At 37.9% G+C, this 20802-nt stretch overlaps 1 protein-coding gene across 1 annotated transcript in view; it reads right to left on the bottom strand.

Moving 5' to 3' along the window:
* Positions 1-215: 215 nt before the first annotated feature.
* The window catches only part of slit1b (slit homolog 1b (Drosophila)), a 36205-nt gene continuing 15618 nt past the window's right edge, over positions 216-20802 (bottom strand). Inside the window, exons 15-37 of the mRNA XM_086083714.1 lie at positions 20777-20800; positions 19690-19834; positions 19370-19444; positions 17970-18113; positions 17730-17873; positions 16476-16642; positions 16222-16360; positions 16083-16151; positions 14269-14340; positions 13956-14027; positions 13761-13832; positions 11382-11545; positions 10399-10529; positions 10013-10107; positions 8751-8890; positions 8558-8651; positions 7724-7861; positions 6588-6816; positions 5449-5579; positions 4066-4214; positions 2869-3089; positions 2660-2777; positions 216-1557 (exon numbers count right to left, since the gene is read on the bottom strand). Coding sequence (XP_085939840.1) covers positions 1298-1557; positions 2660-2777; positions 2869-3089; positions 4066-4214; positions 5449-5579; positions 6588-6816; positions 7724-7861; positions 8558-8651; positions 8751-8890; positions 10013-10107; positions 10399-10529; positions 11382-11545; positions 13761-13832; positions 13956-14027; positions 14269-14340; positions 16083-16151; positions 16222-16360; positions 16476-16642; positions 17730-17873; positions 17970-18113; positions 19370-19444; positions 19690-19834; positions 20777-20800 — 2993 coding nt within the window. The 3' untranslated portion in view covers positions 216-1297. The remainder of the gene's footprint in view (positions 1558-2659; positions 2778-2868; positions 3090-4065; positions 4215-5448; positions 5580-6587; positions 6817-7723; positions 7862-8557; positions 8652-8750; positions 8891-10012; positions 10108-10398; positions 10530-11381; positions 11546-13760; positions 13833-13955; positions 14028-14268; positions 14341-16082; positions 16152-16221; positions 16361-16475; positions 16643-17729; positions 17874-17969; positions 18114-19369; positions 19445-19689; positions 19835-20776; positions 20801-20802) is intronic.

Here is a 20802-nt window from a genome sequence, read left to right as displayed (position 1 = left end):
ATCAAACCGAATTGTATGTTTTTGCAAAAACATCAAAGACAATTTCGTTTTTAGAAACTATCCTTACAGTCTTTCAGTGAAGCTAATAATATATGTACTTTTGTTACCATCAAACACAATTTAAGACTCTTGACAAGCTACCACATGACAAGAGGACGGGAATAAAAATCAAAGACACGGCGTACAGAAGCATCTGCTCTTTATTCCAATAAATTAATGACGAAAAAACTAGCATACAAGTCAACATATATAAAAATACTATAAGCACGTCTTATATATTATTTTACAATCTGTTAGCTTGTTATTGTTTGTGTGTTCATAGTCAACAAAAAGCTACACTGGGGTTACGCAAAAGTCAAAATTAAAACTATACAAAACGTTAATAACAGATGTCCCGTTGGTATAAATTAACATCTCCAAAGCTACATTTATTGATCATGTGATGCCTTCACTGACTCCTCTGATTGCAATGCAGAGGAGGCGTTTCACTCGTCAATCAACATCAAAGACACACACATTGTTGTGTGTAACTGATTTGGTTTTTTTAAAGTTGGTGTTCTCTGTGACGTCGTCAGTAGTGGAAGTCACGCTGAGCTTGAAAAATATACAAATATCAAAGTGTCTTCAGTGAAGCTCACATGTTTCGTAAGCATCAAAGAGAGTTTGGTCTTCAACATAAGATTTTGTTAGTTTTGTTTATAAACATCAAAGCTCATTCGGAGCCTCCAGAAAACCTGGTGTAAGCATTTCTAACCTACGACTGACAAACCTAACATACGTTTGCATTAGCATCAAAGACAACTCGGCATCTTGAATCAATGTACGCATCGTTAACATCAAAGAGAATTTCAACGGGAATGAACGTGTTTTTGTTAACATCAAAGACAATTTTATGTCTTTGATGTTGACATCAATGGAGTTTAGAAACTTCAACGAGCCTAACACATCAAATACAATGTAGGGTCTTTGACAACCTAAGTGTGTGTGTTTCCGTTAACATCAAAGAGTTTTGAGTCGTCAACAAACTAACATATTTTTGGAAAAACGCTGGACAACTTAACTTGTCTTCAATGAACAAATGTGAATTATGTGTTTTTGTAAAACATCAAAGACATTTTAAAGAGTCTTGAACGAACAACGATCTTTTTTTTTTGTCAAATTAGAGGGAATTTTTTTTTATCTTGAATGAACTTCACACATTTTTTTTCCAGAAACACTGAAGACAATTTCGGCTTCAATGCACACGTGTTTTTTTTTTTGGTAACATCAAAGACAAGTTTGAGCTATTGTGTGTGTACTAGACACACATTTTGCATCCACACTCTAGTGGCTTCTCGACGTCTTGCGTCAAAGAGGTTCCGTCGTCGCACAGGAAGCTGATCCGACGTCGGCGCAGCCTCAGGGGGGCGCAGCATAACGGGCCCCCTGACGACACCCCCTCCTGCTGGCAGCGGCCCTGGCACTCCACCCAGGAGAAGGTCTTGGCGGTTCGGCAGAAGATCGCCCCCCGCTGGAGGCGGTGGTAGTCGCGCACGGGAACGCCCAAACACGCCGACCCTGGATGAGGTTGTGACAGTTGTCAACAAAAACACAAAATATTTCTGTACACAACAAAAAGCAGTTTAAAGTCTTCAACAAATCAATTTTAGCATCAAAGATCAGCAATTTAGTATTTTATTAACCAAATACAAAAAAAATTATTTTTACATCAAAGACACATAAGCAACTTCAAAAAATCCAACATACTGTCCAAAAAAACATCACAGACAGTTTAACGTAGATTTGTTTTTGTGTGTGTGTTTAAATTTCAAAGACCACATACAGGATCTAACAAAAAAACATCAAAGGCAATTCAAGCGTCTACAGATCTTTGTGTCATAGATAAGACAATTTAGAGTCATCAATTAACCAAATGGACATATTTCGTAAACATCAAAGACACTGTTTCATATTGCGATTTTTTAAAGATACGTTAGTCTTCAACAAACCTAATACACATATTTGTTTTTGTAAAACTCAAAGACCCCATTACAGGTAGTCTTAAAAAAAAGACTATTATGTCTTCAATGAACCCATTGTACGTTTTACCAGAGCATAAAACATTACAGTCGTCTTCAATGAACCTAACTTATGGATTTTCGTAAACATCAAAGACAATTAGTGTTCAACGAACAACTCTCCTATTTTCTATAAACATTAAGCATTTTATGAAAGAAAACGCCACTGGTCGTTCATGTTTTTATGAACATCAAAGACCCTGTCATTCATTTTCAAAGAACGGTTTTGTAAAGATCAGAGAAATCAAACCTAATGTACGTGTTTTCGCAAAGTAACATTTGATCTTGAACAATCGAATGCGTATTTTTGTTAACATCAAAGACCATCAACGAACCAAAATGATGCTTATTCGTCAACATCACTCAATAGATCTAATGTACTCATTTCATCAAACATTACATTTACTGATTTTTTTTTTTTTCTAACGTGGCTGTATTTGTAAAACAATGACAACTTTAGTGTTGAACGAACCTAGTGTACGTATTTCCCTGAACATCAAAGACGATCTAGAGCGCTCAATGAAAAACATCACATCAAATTAAAACACCTTCTGTACGTATGTTCATGGACATCAAACACAAAATTAGCACGTTCCACCAACCTAAAGCTTCAGAGGATCCTGTGGCCTCGACCGCGCCCCCTCCTCTGTCAAGCTCTTCTGTGATTGGCTGGTCACAGCGTGGCCCCTCCCACCCCGACTGGCACACGCACTGCGCTCCCTGAGAGCCAAAACAAAACGAAAAAACAATCAAAGTCGAACGTGCGCTAATATGAAAATGCTATCAATTCTCTTGTGGGTGTGCGTGCGACCTGGGCGCCCCCTCCTGGCTGGCACAGGCCGTGCGCGCAGAGGAGCTGGCGGCAAGCGCGACAGCCCGGCAGCACGCCCGCCTGCATGTGCCCGCGCGTGAAGTCCTGAAGCTCGTGGTTGATGTAAAGGTTGCGGATGCAGCCGTGGAAACCCGACGTGTTGACGGCGTGAGAGGACAGCGACAGCGACAGCGAGGCGGGGACCGCCTCCTCGGGAAGGCCTGGCAACCGATAATCGATAAAAACGTTCAACAACACGCGCCCGCTTGGCATCAGGCGAGAACCTAAATGAAACGGGTTCGAGATTTGGACGGAACGAACATGCGAGAATTTGTCAAAAATCAAAGATTATTTAGAGACTTGAATGAAGATAACGTTCAGAAAGACAATTTAAAATCAATCAATAAAAAAAAAAGAAGAGTTTATATATATATATATATATATATATATATATATATATATATATATATATATATATATATATATATACACATATATATATACACATATATATATATATATATATATATACACATATATATATATTTTTTTATTTCCATTTATATATATTTTTTATTTTATTTTTTAATTACATTTTTTATATCCGTTTTTATTTTAATTTTTAGTCATTTATTTATTTATTTAGTCATTTATTTATTTAGAATTTTGGCAGTTTTGATCCTCCATAAAAAATGACCTCAACACAAATCAATACCACACTCGTTTTATTTTATTTTTTTTACAGTACAGTACATCTTTTTAATTTTAACTCAGTTTTATGAATTATTATGAAATTACTGTATAAATAACTAAAAGATGCAGCCATATTTCTATTAGTTGAACATTTTTCCCACTTTTATGTTAACAAGAGTATGAATTTTTTTTATTGTACATTTAGAAGATATAAAATTTGTGATTAATCGCGAGTTAACGATTGAAGTCACGCAATTAATTATTAATTAAAAACAATAATTACAATTTTTAATCGCCTGACACCCCTACTACTTTTTTGTTTCATTTTTTGTTGACTATTTTTGTTTGAATTATTAAAAACAAAAATCACAAACAACAACATAGTTAGCCTCCTTGTGTGCCTGAAAGGCGCTAACTAAGCTCAGCTAGTTTAGCAAGTTAAGCTTTTAATGTGATTTTAAAAAAACAACAACATATTTTTCTGTTCACGGCGAATGTGGCGACCTCCCACGTAGAGCGGCGCGTCCATCCTGGCGGCCTGCCGGCGTCCGTCCAGCGTGGCCGCTTGACCTCCGTCCACCGACAAGTTGAGCGTCCGCTCAAAGGTCAGCAGCTCCACCGTGTGGAACAGACCGTCGTTCACCGTCTCCGAGCTGAACGCAACGTTGATGGCAGTTTAGTCGCATTTGTCAATATATCATTTGGCAATTCATTTCTTTGGGCAGGAAAGTTTTCTTCAATGATATTCATTATTGGTTATTATTATTATTATTATTATAGGTTTAATGAAATCTAAATGTTTTTTTATAATAATCCTGACATATTAGCAAAGATAGGAAAAGATTTCCAAGCTCAAAACTACGCAATCATTGTTTCACGCACCCACGCACGCGCGGCATTACTCAAGTGTGTGCGTGCGTGCGTGTGTGCGTGAAACAGCCAAAAATGGAATCACTTGACACGGGTTGGAGGATCCTCTTAATGAGGAACACCCGCCGCCGAGAGGCCCGCGCGCTTTCGACCGGTCGCTCGACTCCATGAGCACTTGAGCGCTCGCCGCTTGAAGACGACGACGACGTTTGTCGAGTGCAGCGTTTAGCGAAGAGAGTTTGTGTTCATTATGTGAACAAAAAAAAAGAGATAAAAATGCTTTCATGGGTGACAACATGAAAAGTCGACGTTAGCTGACGTACAGGAAACAGCTCGCAGGTTTTTTAGGGGGTCCATTTACAGGTCAACATTGGGTGAAATTCCACTGTCAGCCACAAGGTGGTGGTGCATTATTGTATTTTCTGTTGTAAATTTCAAAGGAGAAAGAAAAGCGGAAGTATTTCAGATCAGCCTCGTTCTTGCTGAAGATGAAAATCCTCTTTAATCCTGCTTTTTACACCTACAAAAAGCGCAGACTCTTGATCCGTTTTTTTAATATACATTTTTTGGGCACGATTATTAATAGATATTGTGAGATGACAACTTTGCTAGTTTGTATGAAAACGCATTTGTATTCTTTGTCTTTCGACTTTTGTATTTTATTGTCTTCACCGTTTTTTTTAGGTTGTTCATTTCTTATTTTAACTGTCTTTGTTTAGCGGTACGGATAAAATATGGATGGATGGATGCTTTTATTTGTCTGGATGTTATTTTACGTACGGCACTTTGTATGCAGCTATGGTTGTTTTCAAAGTGCTCTATAAGTTAAGTTGACCTGAGTATGGATTTTTTATTTTTATTTAATGTAAACACAGAGCAGAAATTTGGCAGCTAGTATCCACACTCTGGGATTTACAAAAAAAAAATTGAGAAATGTATTATGAAAAATGAAATCTATCTTTATTAATTTAGAGCGTTAAGCAAGCATTGGTGTTTTAGTTCAATGTGTGCTTCCACCTGTAGATGGCGGTGGCGGGTTGGTTGCCGGGGTCGTAGGTGACCCTGACGTGACCTTGATGAAGCTCCACGGCGATCGGTTCCTTATCTCCGTTGAACAACAAAATGCCGTTTTCATCCGCCGTAGATACCTGAAACATTAGTTTAGATTTATTTGATTGACAGTATAACTTTATTCTTTTACTCCTCTCATTGACCTTTTTGGAAGGGGCGGGGGGGGTTACTTTTTTTTCTCATAAATAATATAAATGTATTCTTGTAACATTACAACTTTACAAATGTTACATTGCAATATTTTAATTGCGATATTTCAACTTTTTTCTGCTGTTATCACAACTTTATTGTCATAATATTGATTTACATACAATTTGAATCAGAAGAGAATCTCCCACAATATTTCAGCTTTACCCTCGTAAAGGTTACATTTTTCTCCGAACATTTGTAATTAATTTTCTCAAAATTCTGTTATTTTCTTGCAAGAAAATAAATTTGCTCTTGGAACATTTTTACTCAATTCTCTTTAAATTATGGTAGATCTATCTTTAAAAAAAAAAGTTGGTTTTTTTGCAGTATTTCCGCAGTATTTTATTCTTGTAATTTTGTGCTCCAAATTCCAATTTTATACTCAAAATATTTTTACCAAACTCTCTAAAAAAAAAGCGACTTTTTCTTGCAATATTACAAAATTATTCTTAGAATATTTGTCAAAATGCAATTACAACTTTATTCTGATAAGATTAACAAACTCTACTGTGAATACTTGTACAGTACATTTCAACATTATTCTTGGAGTATTTTGACTTTATTCTCTAAAAATGTTGATGTTTTAATTATTTTTTTTTTTTTATAAATAGCTTCTTAGTATTATTCATATTGCAACATTTTCTTTTACTGTTATGATGTAATTATGGCAATATTTGCAGTTTAGTAAGTCATTAAAATGACCCAATTATTCAGCAACTATACTACTAAATATTATACATTACAATTTATTCTTGGGAGTATTTTTAATTAAAATTCAAACTACTTTCTCACAAAATGACAAATTTCTTTCACATTCGGATTTATATATATATATATATATTTTTTTTTTTTCTTCAATCGTGCACATGTCAGGCATTCCTAATGAAGTGTCTGACCTGCATGGTGATGTTGGCTTGCGGGAGGTTCTTGACGTCGTGTAGTTGGACGTAAGCGTCTCCGTTGACAAAGTTGACGCCGACCAGCTTCTCGCAGGCGGGACCCTCGAAGCCCGCGAGGCATTGGCACAGCGCCGCGCCCGCCTTCTCCATGCAGGGGGCGCCGTTCTGGCAACGGGCCAGCTGGCAGGGCGACGCCGGGGGCGGCGACACTTCACAAAAGTCGCCCCTGGCCGCAGGAAAGCGGCAAAAGAAACATTTTGACGCAATATTGGAATTTTATTCTTCTCATACAATAACTTTTCCTTGCAAAATTTATTCCCTGAATATTTTTGCTTAATAGTCTTGAAATTATCATTTTATTTTTTAGCACTTTATTCTGGAAACATTTATTTTTGTAACTTAACCCTCATTAAATTATTATTATTTTTAATGTAAAACTAAGATTTTAATATTTAGATATTTATATTTTTAACCCATTTTTCCTCACAAAATGACAACTTTATTCTTGTATTTTTTCAAATACTTTTTTCTTGCAGGTTGCTAATTAAATTTCATTCATAACATTACACACATGAAATTAAAATGTTATTTTGCTAATTTTATTACAGCAATTCTTACAGAATTGAGAATTGATTCCCCAAAACATATTCCATCAAATGATTTCCTCTTTCTCTTGTGAAAAGTTACAATTTATCATCTTAAAAATTGAGATGTTTTTACGTAATATCGAAACATTCCTTCAACACTATTTTTCCTCACTAAGAACTATGAATACGGTATAATTGTTTCCCTGTAATATTAAAAGGTCATACTCATAAAATTATAATTATTTTACTATTATATTATGGCTATTTTTGGATAACAAAACTCACATTTATTCTTTTTTTTTTTTTTTTTTTACTTTTTTTTGTGTTACTGTGGACTTTTTTTTTAACTACACTCCACTTTACTGGTTTTTGTTTGTTTTTTTGGTCTTATGCGCTTGATATACAATTTATTCTCATAAAATTGCATAGATTTTTTTTTCTGGCAAAAAAATACAAAACTCATTCTTAGAAAAATTATGTGGGTTTTTTTGTATGACTTTATCAAGTTCACTCAGCCAATATTTGCATGTGGCGGGTGGGACATACGTGTATCCGTGGGGGCACACACAGGTGTATCCGTCCAGGTGGTCCACACAATGCGCTGCATTCTGACAGCGGTGGTCCGCACACTCGTCGTAGTCCAGGCTGCAGTCCGGACCCACCCAACCCGGGACACACACGCACCTTACACAAATCAGTCAAATGAATTACAACAATAGTAATAATGATAATACAATATAAATGCATATAAAAATATCCATCCATCCATCCATCCATCCATTTTCTGTACCGCTTGTCCTCACAAGGGTCGCGGGGGTTGCTGGAGCCTATTCCAGCTGGCTTCGGGGCAGTAGGCGGGGTACACCCTGAACTGGTTGCCGGCCAATCGCAGGGCACACAGAGATGAACAACCATACTCACAATCGCACCTATGGACAATTTGGAGTGTCCAATTCACCTGCCATGCATGTTTTTGGAATGTGGGAGGAAACCGGAGTACCCGGAGAAAACCCACGCAGGCACGGGGAGAACATGCAAACTCCACCCAGGAAGGCCGAAGCCTGGACTTGATCTCACAACCTTTGCACTGGGAGGCGGTCGTGCTAACCAGTCAGCCACCGTGCCGCCCATATAAAAAAAATAAAAAAATAAAAAAAATAAAATAAAACAATAAAAAAAAAAATATATATATATATATATATATATATATATATATATATATAAATAATGAAGAAAAAAAAAGAAAAAAAATAAAACAATAAAAAAAAATTATATATATATATATATATATATATATATAAAAATAATGAAAAAAAAAAAATAATAATAATAATAATAAATACATAATAGACTGTATGTGTTGTTGCGTGTGTGTGTCACCTGTATCCAGTGGGTGTGCCGACACAGGTGGCCTGATGCTTGCAGGGGTTCCTAGCGGGCGTGCAGACGTCCCGCTCGTCCTGGCAAAACAGACCTGACCCACCAACCACAGCACAAAACACACCCACATCTGACACACTCTGACAGGCCCGTAGGCGTGGTGGAGGTGGGCCCACGAGCCGCAACCACATACCGTCTCGTCCGGGGGGGCACAGGCAGGTGTAGTTGCCCACGCCGTCCACACAGGTGGCGCCGCTGTCGCAGCCGTGGTCCTGACAGTCGTCGGCATTGACCTCGCAGTAGACGCCGTGGAAGCCCAACGCGCACGCACAGCTACGAACAAACAAAAGATTAATTGATAAAAATAAAAAAAATTAATAAGGTGTGTGCAGCATCTCGTGCAAAGTCATGAGCTGCCAGATGAGTGAGACTCATTAACTGGTGGCCTGTCACAACTGTGACATCACACGTTTAGCGCCTTGCAACACGCGTGTTACTCAATTAACACAACTGGAAGTTTATTACTATTACAATAAATATAAATTTAAAAAAAAAAAGAATTCAATATAAATTTTATATTACTATATGAAATAAATATTAAATAATAAATAAATAAATTTAATATTCCTTTTAGAAATGTTGCAATGCTATGACAATAAATACTTGATGTTCTTTGAACAAAATTGTAACACTGCATTACAAGAAAAAAAAATTAAAATTTTGCAGAACATAAAGTAGAAACATCTGTTTAAACAATTAAAATATTCCTTAAAAAGTGTAACTTTGCAAGAGAAAGAAAATATATAATTTAAAAAATGAAAGTATTTCAAAGGATATTCAAAGGAATTTGTTTTTTTTAGAACAAAATAAAGGTACAATTCTACATGAAGAAATTAATTTAGTGTCCGAGGTTTTTTTCATGCAAAATTAATTGCAATTTGCTTGTTATAAAATTTCAAGCGCATTGTCAGAATAATTATACAGTACAGTCATTTCTGGACTTGCGGCTAATACAAAAGGTGCGGCTTATCCATCAGATCACAAGGGGGCGCACTACAAAGGAAGCGCAAGAGCGTCAGGCAGAGCAAAACAAACCAAGTGAGCCCAAATACAGTAGGAGAGACAAAACGAGAGCGGGACAATTTGCGCCCTCATCATGGAAAAGAAAGTTGCGGGAACATTAAAACACCTGCGGCTTACAACAAACTCAAGTATTCTCCAAATTTCGCTAGCGCGGCTTATAATCCAGAAATTACTGTACTTTATTCTCCTAATATTAAAACTGATATATTTTATTCTCATAAAACTACAAAAAAGTCCTCACGTATATTATTCGGTAAAAAATTCCAACTTCATTCCATGTTTTTTCTTCAAAAAAGCAGGAATTCAATATTTCAACTTCCCAGAAACTTCCTTCATAAAGTCACAGTTTTCTTTTTCTTTTTTTTTTGGTACCTGAAGTCGCTTGTCTGCTCGTCACTGAGACAAGTTCCTCCGTTGATGCAAGGATTACTGACACATGCGTCCACTGGAGTCTCACAATCTTGGCCCTGGACACACACACGCGCACACGCACACACACACACACACACAAATGTATAACTGTCTGTCACAATCACAGATGTTTTAGTTATTATTATTATTTATTAACACAACAAAAAAAAGAAACAACAGATTGTGGAGCGATGCATTTTGTTTGTTAGCTAGCAGGCTACTTCCTGGTTCAGGGAGAACGACAACAAGAATGTAGCACTTTTGATTCTGGGCCAAGTGAAACTTGTTAGTAAAAAAACAAAAACACACACGCACACACACAAAGATGACACTTAAGGTGCATGTACCGTGAATCCGTCTTTGCAGGTGCATGTGTACGGCTGCGAGTGCGAGGGCAGGCCTTGGCAGAGGCCTTGGTTGTGACAAGGCGACGACGCGCACGGGTTGCACTTGGCCACCACACTGACCTCAACAGGATCTGAGGACGCACATGTACACACACACACGTGTATATACACAAAATACACACAACAGCTCTAGTAGAGTTAGTTGGGTTTTTATTTTGCAAAATAGCAGCTTACTTCGAGGAATATTTCTGCTTTAAAGGACTTTGACAAAACCTGACCTTTTGACTTTTACTATTACTTTTTTTCCTAAAATTTTTTTTTCCTCATTCCTCATCATTTTTTTCACTTTGTAATACTCTCATTAGGATTTTTTTTTATTTTGGGTGGTGGATGAATTTAAAAAAAAAACTTTTTAATCACTTTTTTCTTGTAAAATTACGACATGCAAAATTCTGACTGATTCAAAAAAAAAATCATCACAAAATTATAACTTGAATATCTGAATATTTTAATTTTGTTTGTTCATATTTTGTTGAAATTATTATTATTATTATTATTATTTAAATAATTTTGTCACACAATATTCCAACTTAATGCAATGTAATATTACCATTTGATTCACATAATAGCGCAGCTTTTTCATGTTTTAAAATATATGATTTTGTGATTTTCCCCTCTTTTCTATTTTCCCCCTCACAAGATCACAATTTAGGCTCTACATATTTTGACTTTATTCTACTTTTTCCAACTCATAATATCATGTTTTTCTTTAGATTTGTTCTCCTCTTTATTTTTTCATACATTGCAACTTCACTCTGATAGTATTATGATTTTTTTTTTTATGGCCAAATGACAACTTTCTTTCAAACGGCATTTTTTTTTCATTTCATTTTTGTCGAAATTTAAAACGCTCAGCTTGTTACGATGTGATATTTAATCATGCGTTATTGCCGGCGCGTGCAGCAGGTGGCGCCGCGTCTCACCCTGGCAGAGGAAGCGTTCGGGGGGCGTGGTCAGCAGGAGCTTGCCCTCCATGCCGGGCGGTCCGCTGCAGCGCGCGATGCCGGGCTCCTTGTAGCCGCTCTTCAGCCACTCCGACAACCACAGCAGGCGGCAGTCGCAGTACAGCGGGTTGGAGCCGATGGCGCTGGCCGATGATGTCATCAGAAGGAGACAACGTAAGCAGACGCGCAATCAACTTGCTGTTGACGTCTTCTCCACACTGCAGACACTCCTTTCTTCCTTTTTCTTATCTTTTCCTTTCTTCTTGTCTTTTCCTTTCTTCTTGTCTTCTTTTCTTCTTTCCACCTTTCCTTACTTTCTTGTTTTTTCTTTTCCTTCTTTCTTGAGCTTTTTTTTCCTTCTCCCCTTCCAGACTTTCTCCTCCCACCTTTTCTTATTTCCACTTTCCTTCATTTTTTATCTTTTCCTGTCCTTCCTTTCAGCCTTTTAAACCTTCTCCTTTTGCCTTATTCTTATCCTTACCTTATCTTTCTGACTTTAATTCTTTCACCCTTCAGTCTTTCTCTTCTTCTCCTCCTTTCATCCTTTCCCTTCCTTCCATCATTTCTTTCAACTTGCGTTCAACTCTCGTTTCCCTTCCCCTCTTCCTTCATTCCTTTACTTCTTCCTTTGTTTTCCTTCCTTTCTTCCTTTTTCTTATCTTTTCCTTTCTTCTTGTCTTCTTTTCTTCTTTCCACCTTTCCTTACTTTCTTGTTTTTTCTTTTCCTTCTTTCCTGAACTTTTTTTTCCTTCTCCCCTTCCGTCCTTCCTGACTTTCTCCTCCCACCTTTTCTTATTTCCACTTTCCTTCATTTTTTATCTTTTCCTGTCCTTCCTTTCAGCCTTTTAAATCTTCTCCTTTTGCCTTATTCTTATCCTTACCTTATCTTTCTGACTTTAATTCTTTCACCCTTCAGTCTTTCTCTTCTTCTCCTCCTTTCATCCTTTCCCTTCCTTCCATCATTTCTTTCAACTTGCGTTCAACTCTCGTTTCCCTTCCCCTCTTCCTTCATTCCTTTACTTCTTTCTTCCTTTGTTTTCCTTCCTTTCTTCCTTTTTCTTATCTTTTCCTTTCTTCTTGTCTTCTTTTCTTCTTTCCACCTTTCCTTACTTTCTTGTTTTTTCTTTTCCTTCTTTCCTGAACTTTTTTTCCTTCTCCCCTTCCGTCCTTCCAGACTTTCTCCTCCCACCTTTTCTTATTTCCACTTTCCTTCATTTTTTTATCTTTTCCTGTCCTTCCTTTCAGCCTTTTAAATCTTCTCCTTTTGCCTTATTCTTATCCTTACCTTATCTTTCTGACTTTAATTCTTTCACCCTTCAGTCTTTCTCTTCTTCTCCTCCTTTCATCCTTTCCCTTCCTTCCATCATTTCTTTCAACTTGCGTTCAACTCTCGTTTCCCTTCCCTTCTTCCTTCCTTCCTTTACTTCTTCCTTTGTTTTCCTTCCTTTCTTCCTTTTTCTTATCTTTTCCTTTCTTCTTGTCTTCTTTTCTTCTTTCCACCTTTCCTTACTTTCTTGTTTTTTCTTTTCCTTCTTTCCTGAACTTTTTTTTCCTTCTCCCCTTCCGTCCTTCCTGACTTTCTTCTCCCACCTTTTCTTATTTCCACTTTCCTTCATTTTTTTTTTATCTTTTCCTGTCCTTCCTTTCAGCCTTTTAAATCTTCTCCTTTTGCCTTATTCTTATCCTTACCTTATCTTTCTGACTTTAATTCTTTCACCCTTCAGTCTTTCTCTTCTTCTCCTCCTTTCATCCTTTCCCTTCCTTCCATCATTTCTTTCAACTTGCGTTCAACTCTCGTTTCCCTTCCCCTCTTCCTTCATTCCTTTACTTCTTCCTTTGTTTTCCTTCCTTTCTTTCTTTTGACTTTCAATCTTGTATACCACTTCCTCATACTTTCTTCCTTCATCCCTTCTTTTTCTTTTTCCTTCCTTGACACATTCCCTCCTTCCTTCTAACGTTCCTCCCCACTTTGCTTCCTTCTGGTCTTCCTTCCTCCCTTTTTTGACATCACTTCCTCCCCCCCTGTCTCTCCCTGGGCTTTCCTTTCATAAGTCCTGTCAGAGGTGACACAGATTGAAACCGATATCGATCGTCATCATGGTGCACGTTTGACTCTCCACGTGCACGCTGATGATCGATATCGTCATCAAAATGGAGCTCCTCTGCGGGTTATTTCATACGGCAGGACACGCCCGCCCCCCACGATGATGCACTGCACACGTGCTGGTGCACACGTGCATGTAAAGCATAACGGGGTGAACGCACGCGTGCAAAATACATCCGGGTACAAACACAGGCAAAGTATATGGCAGCACACACACACACACACACACACACACACACATTTGAGGTACATACAGGTGCGAGAGTGATGTGACGTCGTTGAAAATTCCATGTTGCAGTTCGGCGATGTCGTTACCGTGCAGAGATCTGAAACGCAAACACGCTATACACTTACTGTGTGTGCGTAATGTACGTGTATGCACATCGTACAGTTTGGGCCGATACTGTATGTTGCGTGCGTATGTGTATATACTGCACGTTTGTACTGACAACAGCCTCAGTGATCGCAGGCCTCCCAGCGCCAGAGGAGGTATACAACGTAGGGAATTGTAACTCAGGATCCTGCAAACAACAACAATACATCCAAATGATTGACTTGAATAATTGATGTATAAATGTAACCTCGTTTCATTAAATCGTTCTACTCGTGTAGATATGTGTGTGTGTGTGTGTGTGTGTGTGTGTGTGTGTGTGCGTGCGTGCGTGCGTGCGTGCGTGCGTGTGTGTGTGTGTGTGTGTGTGTGTGTGTGTGTGTGTGTGTGTGTGTGTGTGTGTGTGTGTGTGTGTGTGTGTGTGTACTCACAGGGTGGTGAGTTGGCTCATGTTGGCAAAGGAATCGTCGGCCAGGGAGCTGATTTTGTTGTTGCTCAAATCTCTGCATATTCAACGCATGCACGCACACACGCACGCACGCACACGCACGCACACACGGGTATAGTTTCCATAAGTATAAAGAGTCTGTAGCTCCCTCTGCTGGGCATTGTGTGTCAAACTCATATTAGCTCAAGGGCCACATGGAGGAAAATAATCTATTAACAAGCGGGCCAGATCGGTAAAATCATGGTATGTAACTTAAAAACAATTGGCGTCAATTATACACACATTTGTTCCAAAAAATAACACAAATCCGAATGGAACGCAGCAACACTTTGCCTGCATGAGTTCCGGACGTGTTGAAGCTACCTGTTTTGCATACATAATGTTCCCAGAATGCAATGAGAGGTGAAGTTCATGAAGTTAGAAGAATCCTTGGCATGTGTTTATGTTACCAGTAATTGAATTGATGTCATATTTAACACGTTTACGTCGGTCTATGATTTTATTTGTTTATTTGTTTTTTAAACAAACCATAATTTTAGGTGGTGTATAAAATAATGACATCCAGGGCAATTCCATGTAAAAGTTGCAATGCTCATGAAATTACAAATTCATATGTTTTGATTGTGGCCAGTTGATTAATTGGTCCGACTGCTTTTTTTTTTTTTTTTTTAACTTTACAATATGATCTGGATTAAACCCCTTTGTGGGCCAGAACCGGCCCGCGGGCCGTATATTTGACTACCCTGACTTAGAGGCACCATCAGTGCATAGGAAGTAGAAGAAATATAAGCAATAGTGTACAGGAAATAGATCAGGCGGACAGGAAGTAGAAGAGGTGAACAGGAAGTAAAAGAGCATGTCGGGGAGGTGAACGAGAAGTAGAAGCGGTGGAGCGAAGAAGAACTTTTTTTACAGTTTTTATTTAAATATCCCCCCGGGTTTTTTTCTGTATTAACTCATTCACTGCCATTGACGGCTATAGACGTCAAAAATTAATTTGAACTATTTCTATTAGTTTTCCACTTTTTCCACTTATGTTGATAAGAGTATGAAAACTTAAAAAAATTATAATTATTGTACATTTAGAACAGATATAAAATTTGTGATTAATCGTGAGTTAATTATTGAAGTCATGTGATTAATTACAACTAAAAAAATTAATCACCTGACGCAATAAAAAAAAAAATAATAATAATAATATTAAAAATTAGGGGCATCAGGCGATTAAAATTATCAATTGTAATTAATCGCATGACTTCATTAGTTAACTCACGATTAATCACAAATTTGATATCTGTTCTAAAGGTACCAAAAAAATTCTAGGTTTTCACACTCTTGTTAACAAAAGTGGAAAAAAATGTTAAACTAATAGAAATAGTTCAAATGATTTTTTTACGTCTATAGACGTCAATGGCAGTAAATGAGTTAATAACGTGTGTGTATAGTGTTCACAATTTGTTTGTATATTCTGTTGAAATTGTTTAATAAAGTTATATGAGGGAAAAAAAAGTAGAAGCGGTGGACAGGAAGTGAAAGAGGTAAAAAGGAAGTAGAAGTGAAGAATATTTTACTCTGCTGTTGTTGACTTGGTTTGAATTGTCAAAGGTCTGTAATGTTTGTAATTGTATGTTTGTTTAATTTAAAAAAAAAAAAAAACAGGAAGTGAGCAGGAAGTAAAACGAAATAGGATGTAGAAAGAGAAGGCAAAACAGGTGAACAAGGAAGCAAAATGGTGTTCACAGGAAGTAGAAGAGGAAGTTGGAGGTGTAAACAGGAAGTAGGGATGGCGTTCCTCACATGAGCTGCAGGTTCCTGAAGTTGCCGAGCCGGCTGGGTACTCGTGCGAACTGGTTCCCGTCCAGATACCTGCCAGGGAAATTGTTAACGAATCGTTTGAATTTTGGAGCGGCGGGAGTCGATCGAGTCAGGCGCTCACAGTTCGGTGAGGTTCGCAGGAAGTCCTCTGGGCAGAGCCTGCAGATGCTTGTTGCTGCAGCGCACCACTGTGTCCATGCATGTGCAACCACTTGGACATTGCGGGCCCAATGAGCAACTGCTGGACTCTGATGGAGAGCCTGGAAACACACACAGGAAGTCAACACACTTCAACAGGAAGTGGAAGCAACACAACACTTGAGCTGCATCGAAGGCTGCCGGTAAATCGCAATAGCTCCTCTGCTGGTGGCGTACCGTCCTCGCAGCGGAAGTCGGGCGCCGCCACGTCCTGCAGCGGGATCTCGCGTAGGAAAGCGGGCCCTTGGCAGCGGGGGTTTCCCGTCACGATGCGCCGGCTCCTGAGCCAGGCGCCCAACCAGGACAGACGGCAGTCGCAGTTGAACGGGTTGGCCAGAAGGTTCCTTGGACCGGGAAACAGACTTGCTTAGACTTTTAGAATTCATTTTCTGCCGATGTTGCTAAATGCTAACGGAAATTCTTAAAGTGTGAAATGTAAAAGAGTCACTGTGCAAATGACACAAGTTATTTTTTTTAAACTGTTTGCTTTCAAACATTTATTTGTATACAATTTTTATTAAAAGAACATTTTTATCATTATTTGACGATGTCATCACATAATTCCAAAGAACATGATGTACAGTAGATTGCGTGCAAGTGTCATTACTGAAATTAATTTGTTAATTTAGATGAATTCTTCATTACGTTTTTATTCGTAAACAATACAAACATATTACAGGTTTGTTTATTAATATATATGTTTTGCATCAGCTTTTAGTCACTTTTCAAAAGTTGCTACACAGCAAAAACTGGGCCTAAAAAAATAAGACAGTTAAGTAAAATAGTGAATATACTCTATTAGAGCTGTCAAAATTAATTGATTTATTGACAAGTAATCGAATATCAAATTCATCGACAACTATTTTTAATAGTCGCATAATCGTTTGGAGCCATTTTTTAATTTAAAATGATCTGCTGTTTAATCAAAAGAAGACATTTGCAAACATCTGTTTGCGAACCGGTAACATAGGACATTAATCCCTCTTTTTTTTTAATCACTATACAAATACAAAGTACAAAATTAACACCAATCACTGGTTAATAAACAATAATCGGGGGGGGGGGGTTGTAATACACTTTAATGCTAAATCAAATAAGTGCGATTAGTCGATTCATCGTTTGAATAATTGATAGATTAATCGATTCTAAAACTGTTCGATAATGACAGCACTATATTGCTCCAATCATTTCAAGCAAAGTCATCTGCCAATAAAGCTAATTTGGAGAAAAGGAAAAAAAGAAGTTAAAATGTGTGCGTTTTAATCACTTTTTTTGCTCTTGAAAAATAGTTGCTAGTATAGGCTGAAAAGTTGCTAAATCTAGCAAGCAAATGTGCTAAACTAGCATCAGTGGATAAGACTGTGGAGCAGATGTCCATGACCTATGACCCATGTGTGTGTGTGTGTGTGCGTGCGTGCGTGCGCCACTGACAGCGTGGAGAGGTTGGGAAGTGCGTCAAAGGTCCCGGGCAGGATGACGCTCAGTTGGTTGTCGTAGAGCGACAGCAGACGAACGTTGCTGAGGCCGGCGAAGCTGCCGTTGTGCAGGCAACTGATCTTGTTGTTCCTCAACATCCTGCGCACAAATCACGTCGGTTACTACAATCCGTCCCCCTTGCTTTCGTTGAATATTCCGAGGATATAACAATAAATGATGGGGCATGTTTCTTACAGCATGCGGAGCGAGTCCATCCCTCGGAACATGCCCCCTCGCACCGTATCCAGGTGGTTGGCGGTCAGGTGCAGCTCGGCGACGGCGGAGGCGCCCTCAAACGCGCCGTCCTCGATCTCGGAGATTTTGTTGTTGCTCAGATTTCTAATCGTCAGGTGGAAGGAAAAAAAAAATCTTTACAAAAGGGATTTGTCATGAGTGCTGATGAATGATGGTGTTGTTGTGGTATTTTTTATATAATTAATTTAATGCAATTGATAAATAAAAATGATCAAGGTTGCTAAAAATAGAATGGAATGAAATGGGGAAGTTCAAAGGTTATTAGTGTTGTTGAAAAAAAATGTTTTGTCTTATTAAGTCAAATCCTCTTAATCCAAAATAAACCAGAATACGCTTTAATAATAATTAGTGTATTTATGTTGTCTAATTTTTGTCCTCAGGTTTAGTTGAGTTTTTATTATTGATTCAGGCAATAGTTAATAATAAAAAAAAAACTACAGGCATCCAAAATAGAAGAAGAAACAAAATATGCCTTTGCTATTCCCACACATGAGAAATTGTATTTATGAGTACTGCGTTTTAATTATAGAATTATCTATTCAGTCAATTAAATTCATAAGTATGATCAAGGCTGCCAATAATATGAAATGATTCAAATGATCTAAGTCTTTAATACAACTGGCCAACTTCATAAACAGTATTTACTCATAGAAATAATTATTATTTTATTAGCTTTTTTAGTCAATGTAATTACAAATATAAAGACTTCCAGCAACATAATAATAATTACTGTAGTATTAAATACATCGATAAGGCTTAGAAATTAATATGCTTGTATGAACATAACACATAATTGTATTACTACTTTTAATATATTTCTTTTAGTAATGATATTTGATCAATTTTTGCTGTTTTTATATATCCAATATTGTTAGCGTAATTATTATGAATTGCATTTTTATGTATGAAAACTGCTATATAAATAAAGCTTGATTTGATTTGATATAATTATAAGCAGAAGCTAAAGTATTACTATTATCATTATATTGTTGTTGTTTTTTGTTTTTTTTGCATTCAATTTTATTTTTAAGACAAATTCAGGCAATTGAAGAAGGCTGCCAAAAAATAATACACATTTGTGTATATATTATGTATTATTTATTAGTAGTCTATTATTTGAACACAAACATCTGCTTAAAAATATTAAGCTTTGTTGTCAGCCATTTTATTTTCCTTGTTGTTGACGTTTCAATTGTCCTGGAACACAAAAAGCAGGATGTTTGCTACTTTTTGTGGAAGGCGGTGTTGAGAGCGCTCAAGCGTTCTGACGGTGCGTTTTGTGTGCGTGCGTGCGTGCGTGCGTGCGTGCGTGCGTGCGCGGTCACCACGGCTTGACCTACATTTTCTTGAGCTGCGAGAGGCCCTTGAAGGCGCCCGTGGCCTCCAGCAGGGAGAGGTCATTGTTGTTGAGACGCCTGTGATGTAGACCACCGTCATCATCATCATCATCATCATCATCATCATCATGGCCATCATCAGGGTAGCCCAAAAGCCCCCCCCCAAAAAAAAAACAGAAGAAAAACAAGATGGTTAGCGTAGTTGGCGGTTGGAATGTCCAGCGGCTGTGCATCCATGCAGCATGACACGCATGTCAGCATGGATACATGTTACATTAGTGTGTGTGCGCATGCGCGAGCGTGTGAGCGTGTGTGTGTCATACAGTTCCTCAGTGGCGGGGGGCAGGTGTTGGGGGAACTTGGTGAGTCTCAGGTTGGAGCAGTCCACCACGTTGGCCTCGCAGCGACACTTGCTGGGACAGGACGGCTTGCTGTTGCACCCGGAACTCAGCCGGCGGTCTTCGGCCCCTGGCAAAATACACATGCGCGCGCGCGCACACACATTCACTATTATTTGGGGGTTTATCCTGCTCTCTACATACACAATCTGAAGTCAGAATTTGCTGGCCTTCAGTGTAGTACCACATTACACCACATCATGCTGGGCCGCACTGAGCTCGACTGAAGACAAGCAGGGTAATTAAGAGCAAAATATATATATATATATATATATATATATATATATATATATATATATATATATATATATATATATATAAAAATAAAAAATAATAATAAAAAAAAAAAGAGCAATGATGATGACATTACCAAATGAGCTCTTTTAATCAAAAAAAAAAAAAGAGGCAGAGAAGGTCCCCTGCAAAGCTACATTAATAGTCGTCCTCACGGGGCAGTTGCTAAATGATTGCAAGTAATGTTGTATGTTCTGTTTGTTTGCGTTGCTGTGTGTTAAGTAGCAGTTTTTTTGCGACGGTTTATAATTACCGAAACGGCTATGCTAATTCCCTTTATGTTAGCATTATCCACTGTGTTCCTGTCAATGACATTCTATAACTGCACATTACCGCTCGAATGAATGAATAAAGTAGCACTTTGTTTTTGTTTTTTTTACTTTAAAATTACTGCAGCATCTATGTTAATTACAGTTAGCGGGTCATTAGCATTATGTTAGCATTAAGCTAGCGGAGTTTCATGAACATATAAATATAAATTGATATGGTTTGGTTTCATATTTTGCTTTTCCTTATTCAGAGATCAACATGAGAAAAAGTGAAAAATAATTTTAAAAGTGTATTTCACTAAGTTGTTTAAAGGATGTCAGAGTTCCTGGAACATTTCCCTGCTTCACGGAAGTGTACATATATATGCACATACTTGACATGGGTTGGGGGTGTGGTTACCTTTTGATTGACAGCTACCATGAGTGATGAGTGATGTCATGTTACGCACCTGGGATGTGGTACTGCTCCTTGGCT

The sequence above is a fragment of the Leptonotus elevatus genome, chromosome 8 (assembly GCF_054856555.1).
Source record: "Leptonotus elevatus isolate MCC_2025b chromosome 8, RoL_Lele_1.0, whole genome shotgun sequence".
Classification (NCBI taxonomy): domain Eukaryota; kingdom Metazoa; phylum Chordata; class Actinopteri; order Syngnathiformes; family Syngnathidae; genus Leptonotus; species Leptonotus elevatus.
The sequence above is the reverse complement of the archived record's forward strand: the minus strand, read 5'-3'. Positions and strand labels throughout refer to the sequence as shown.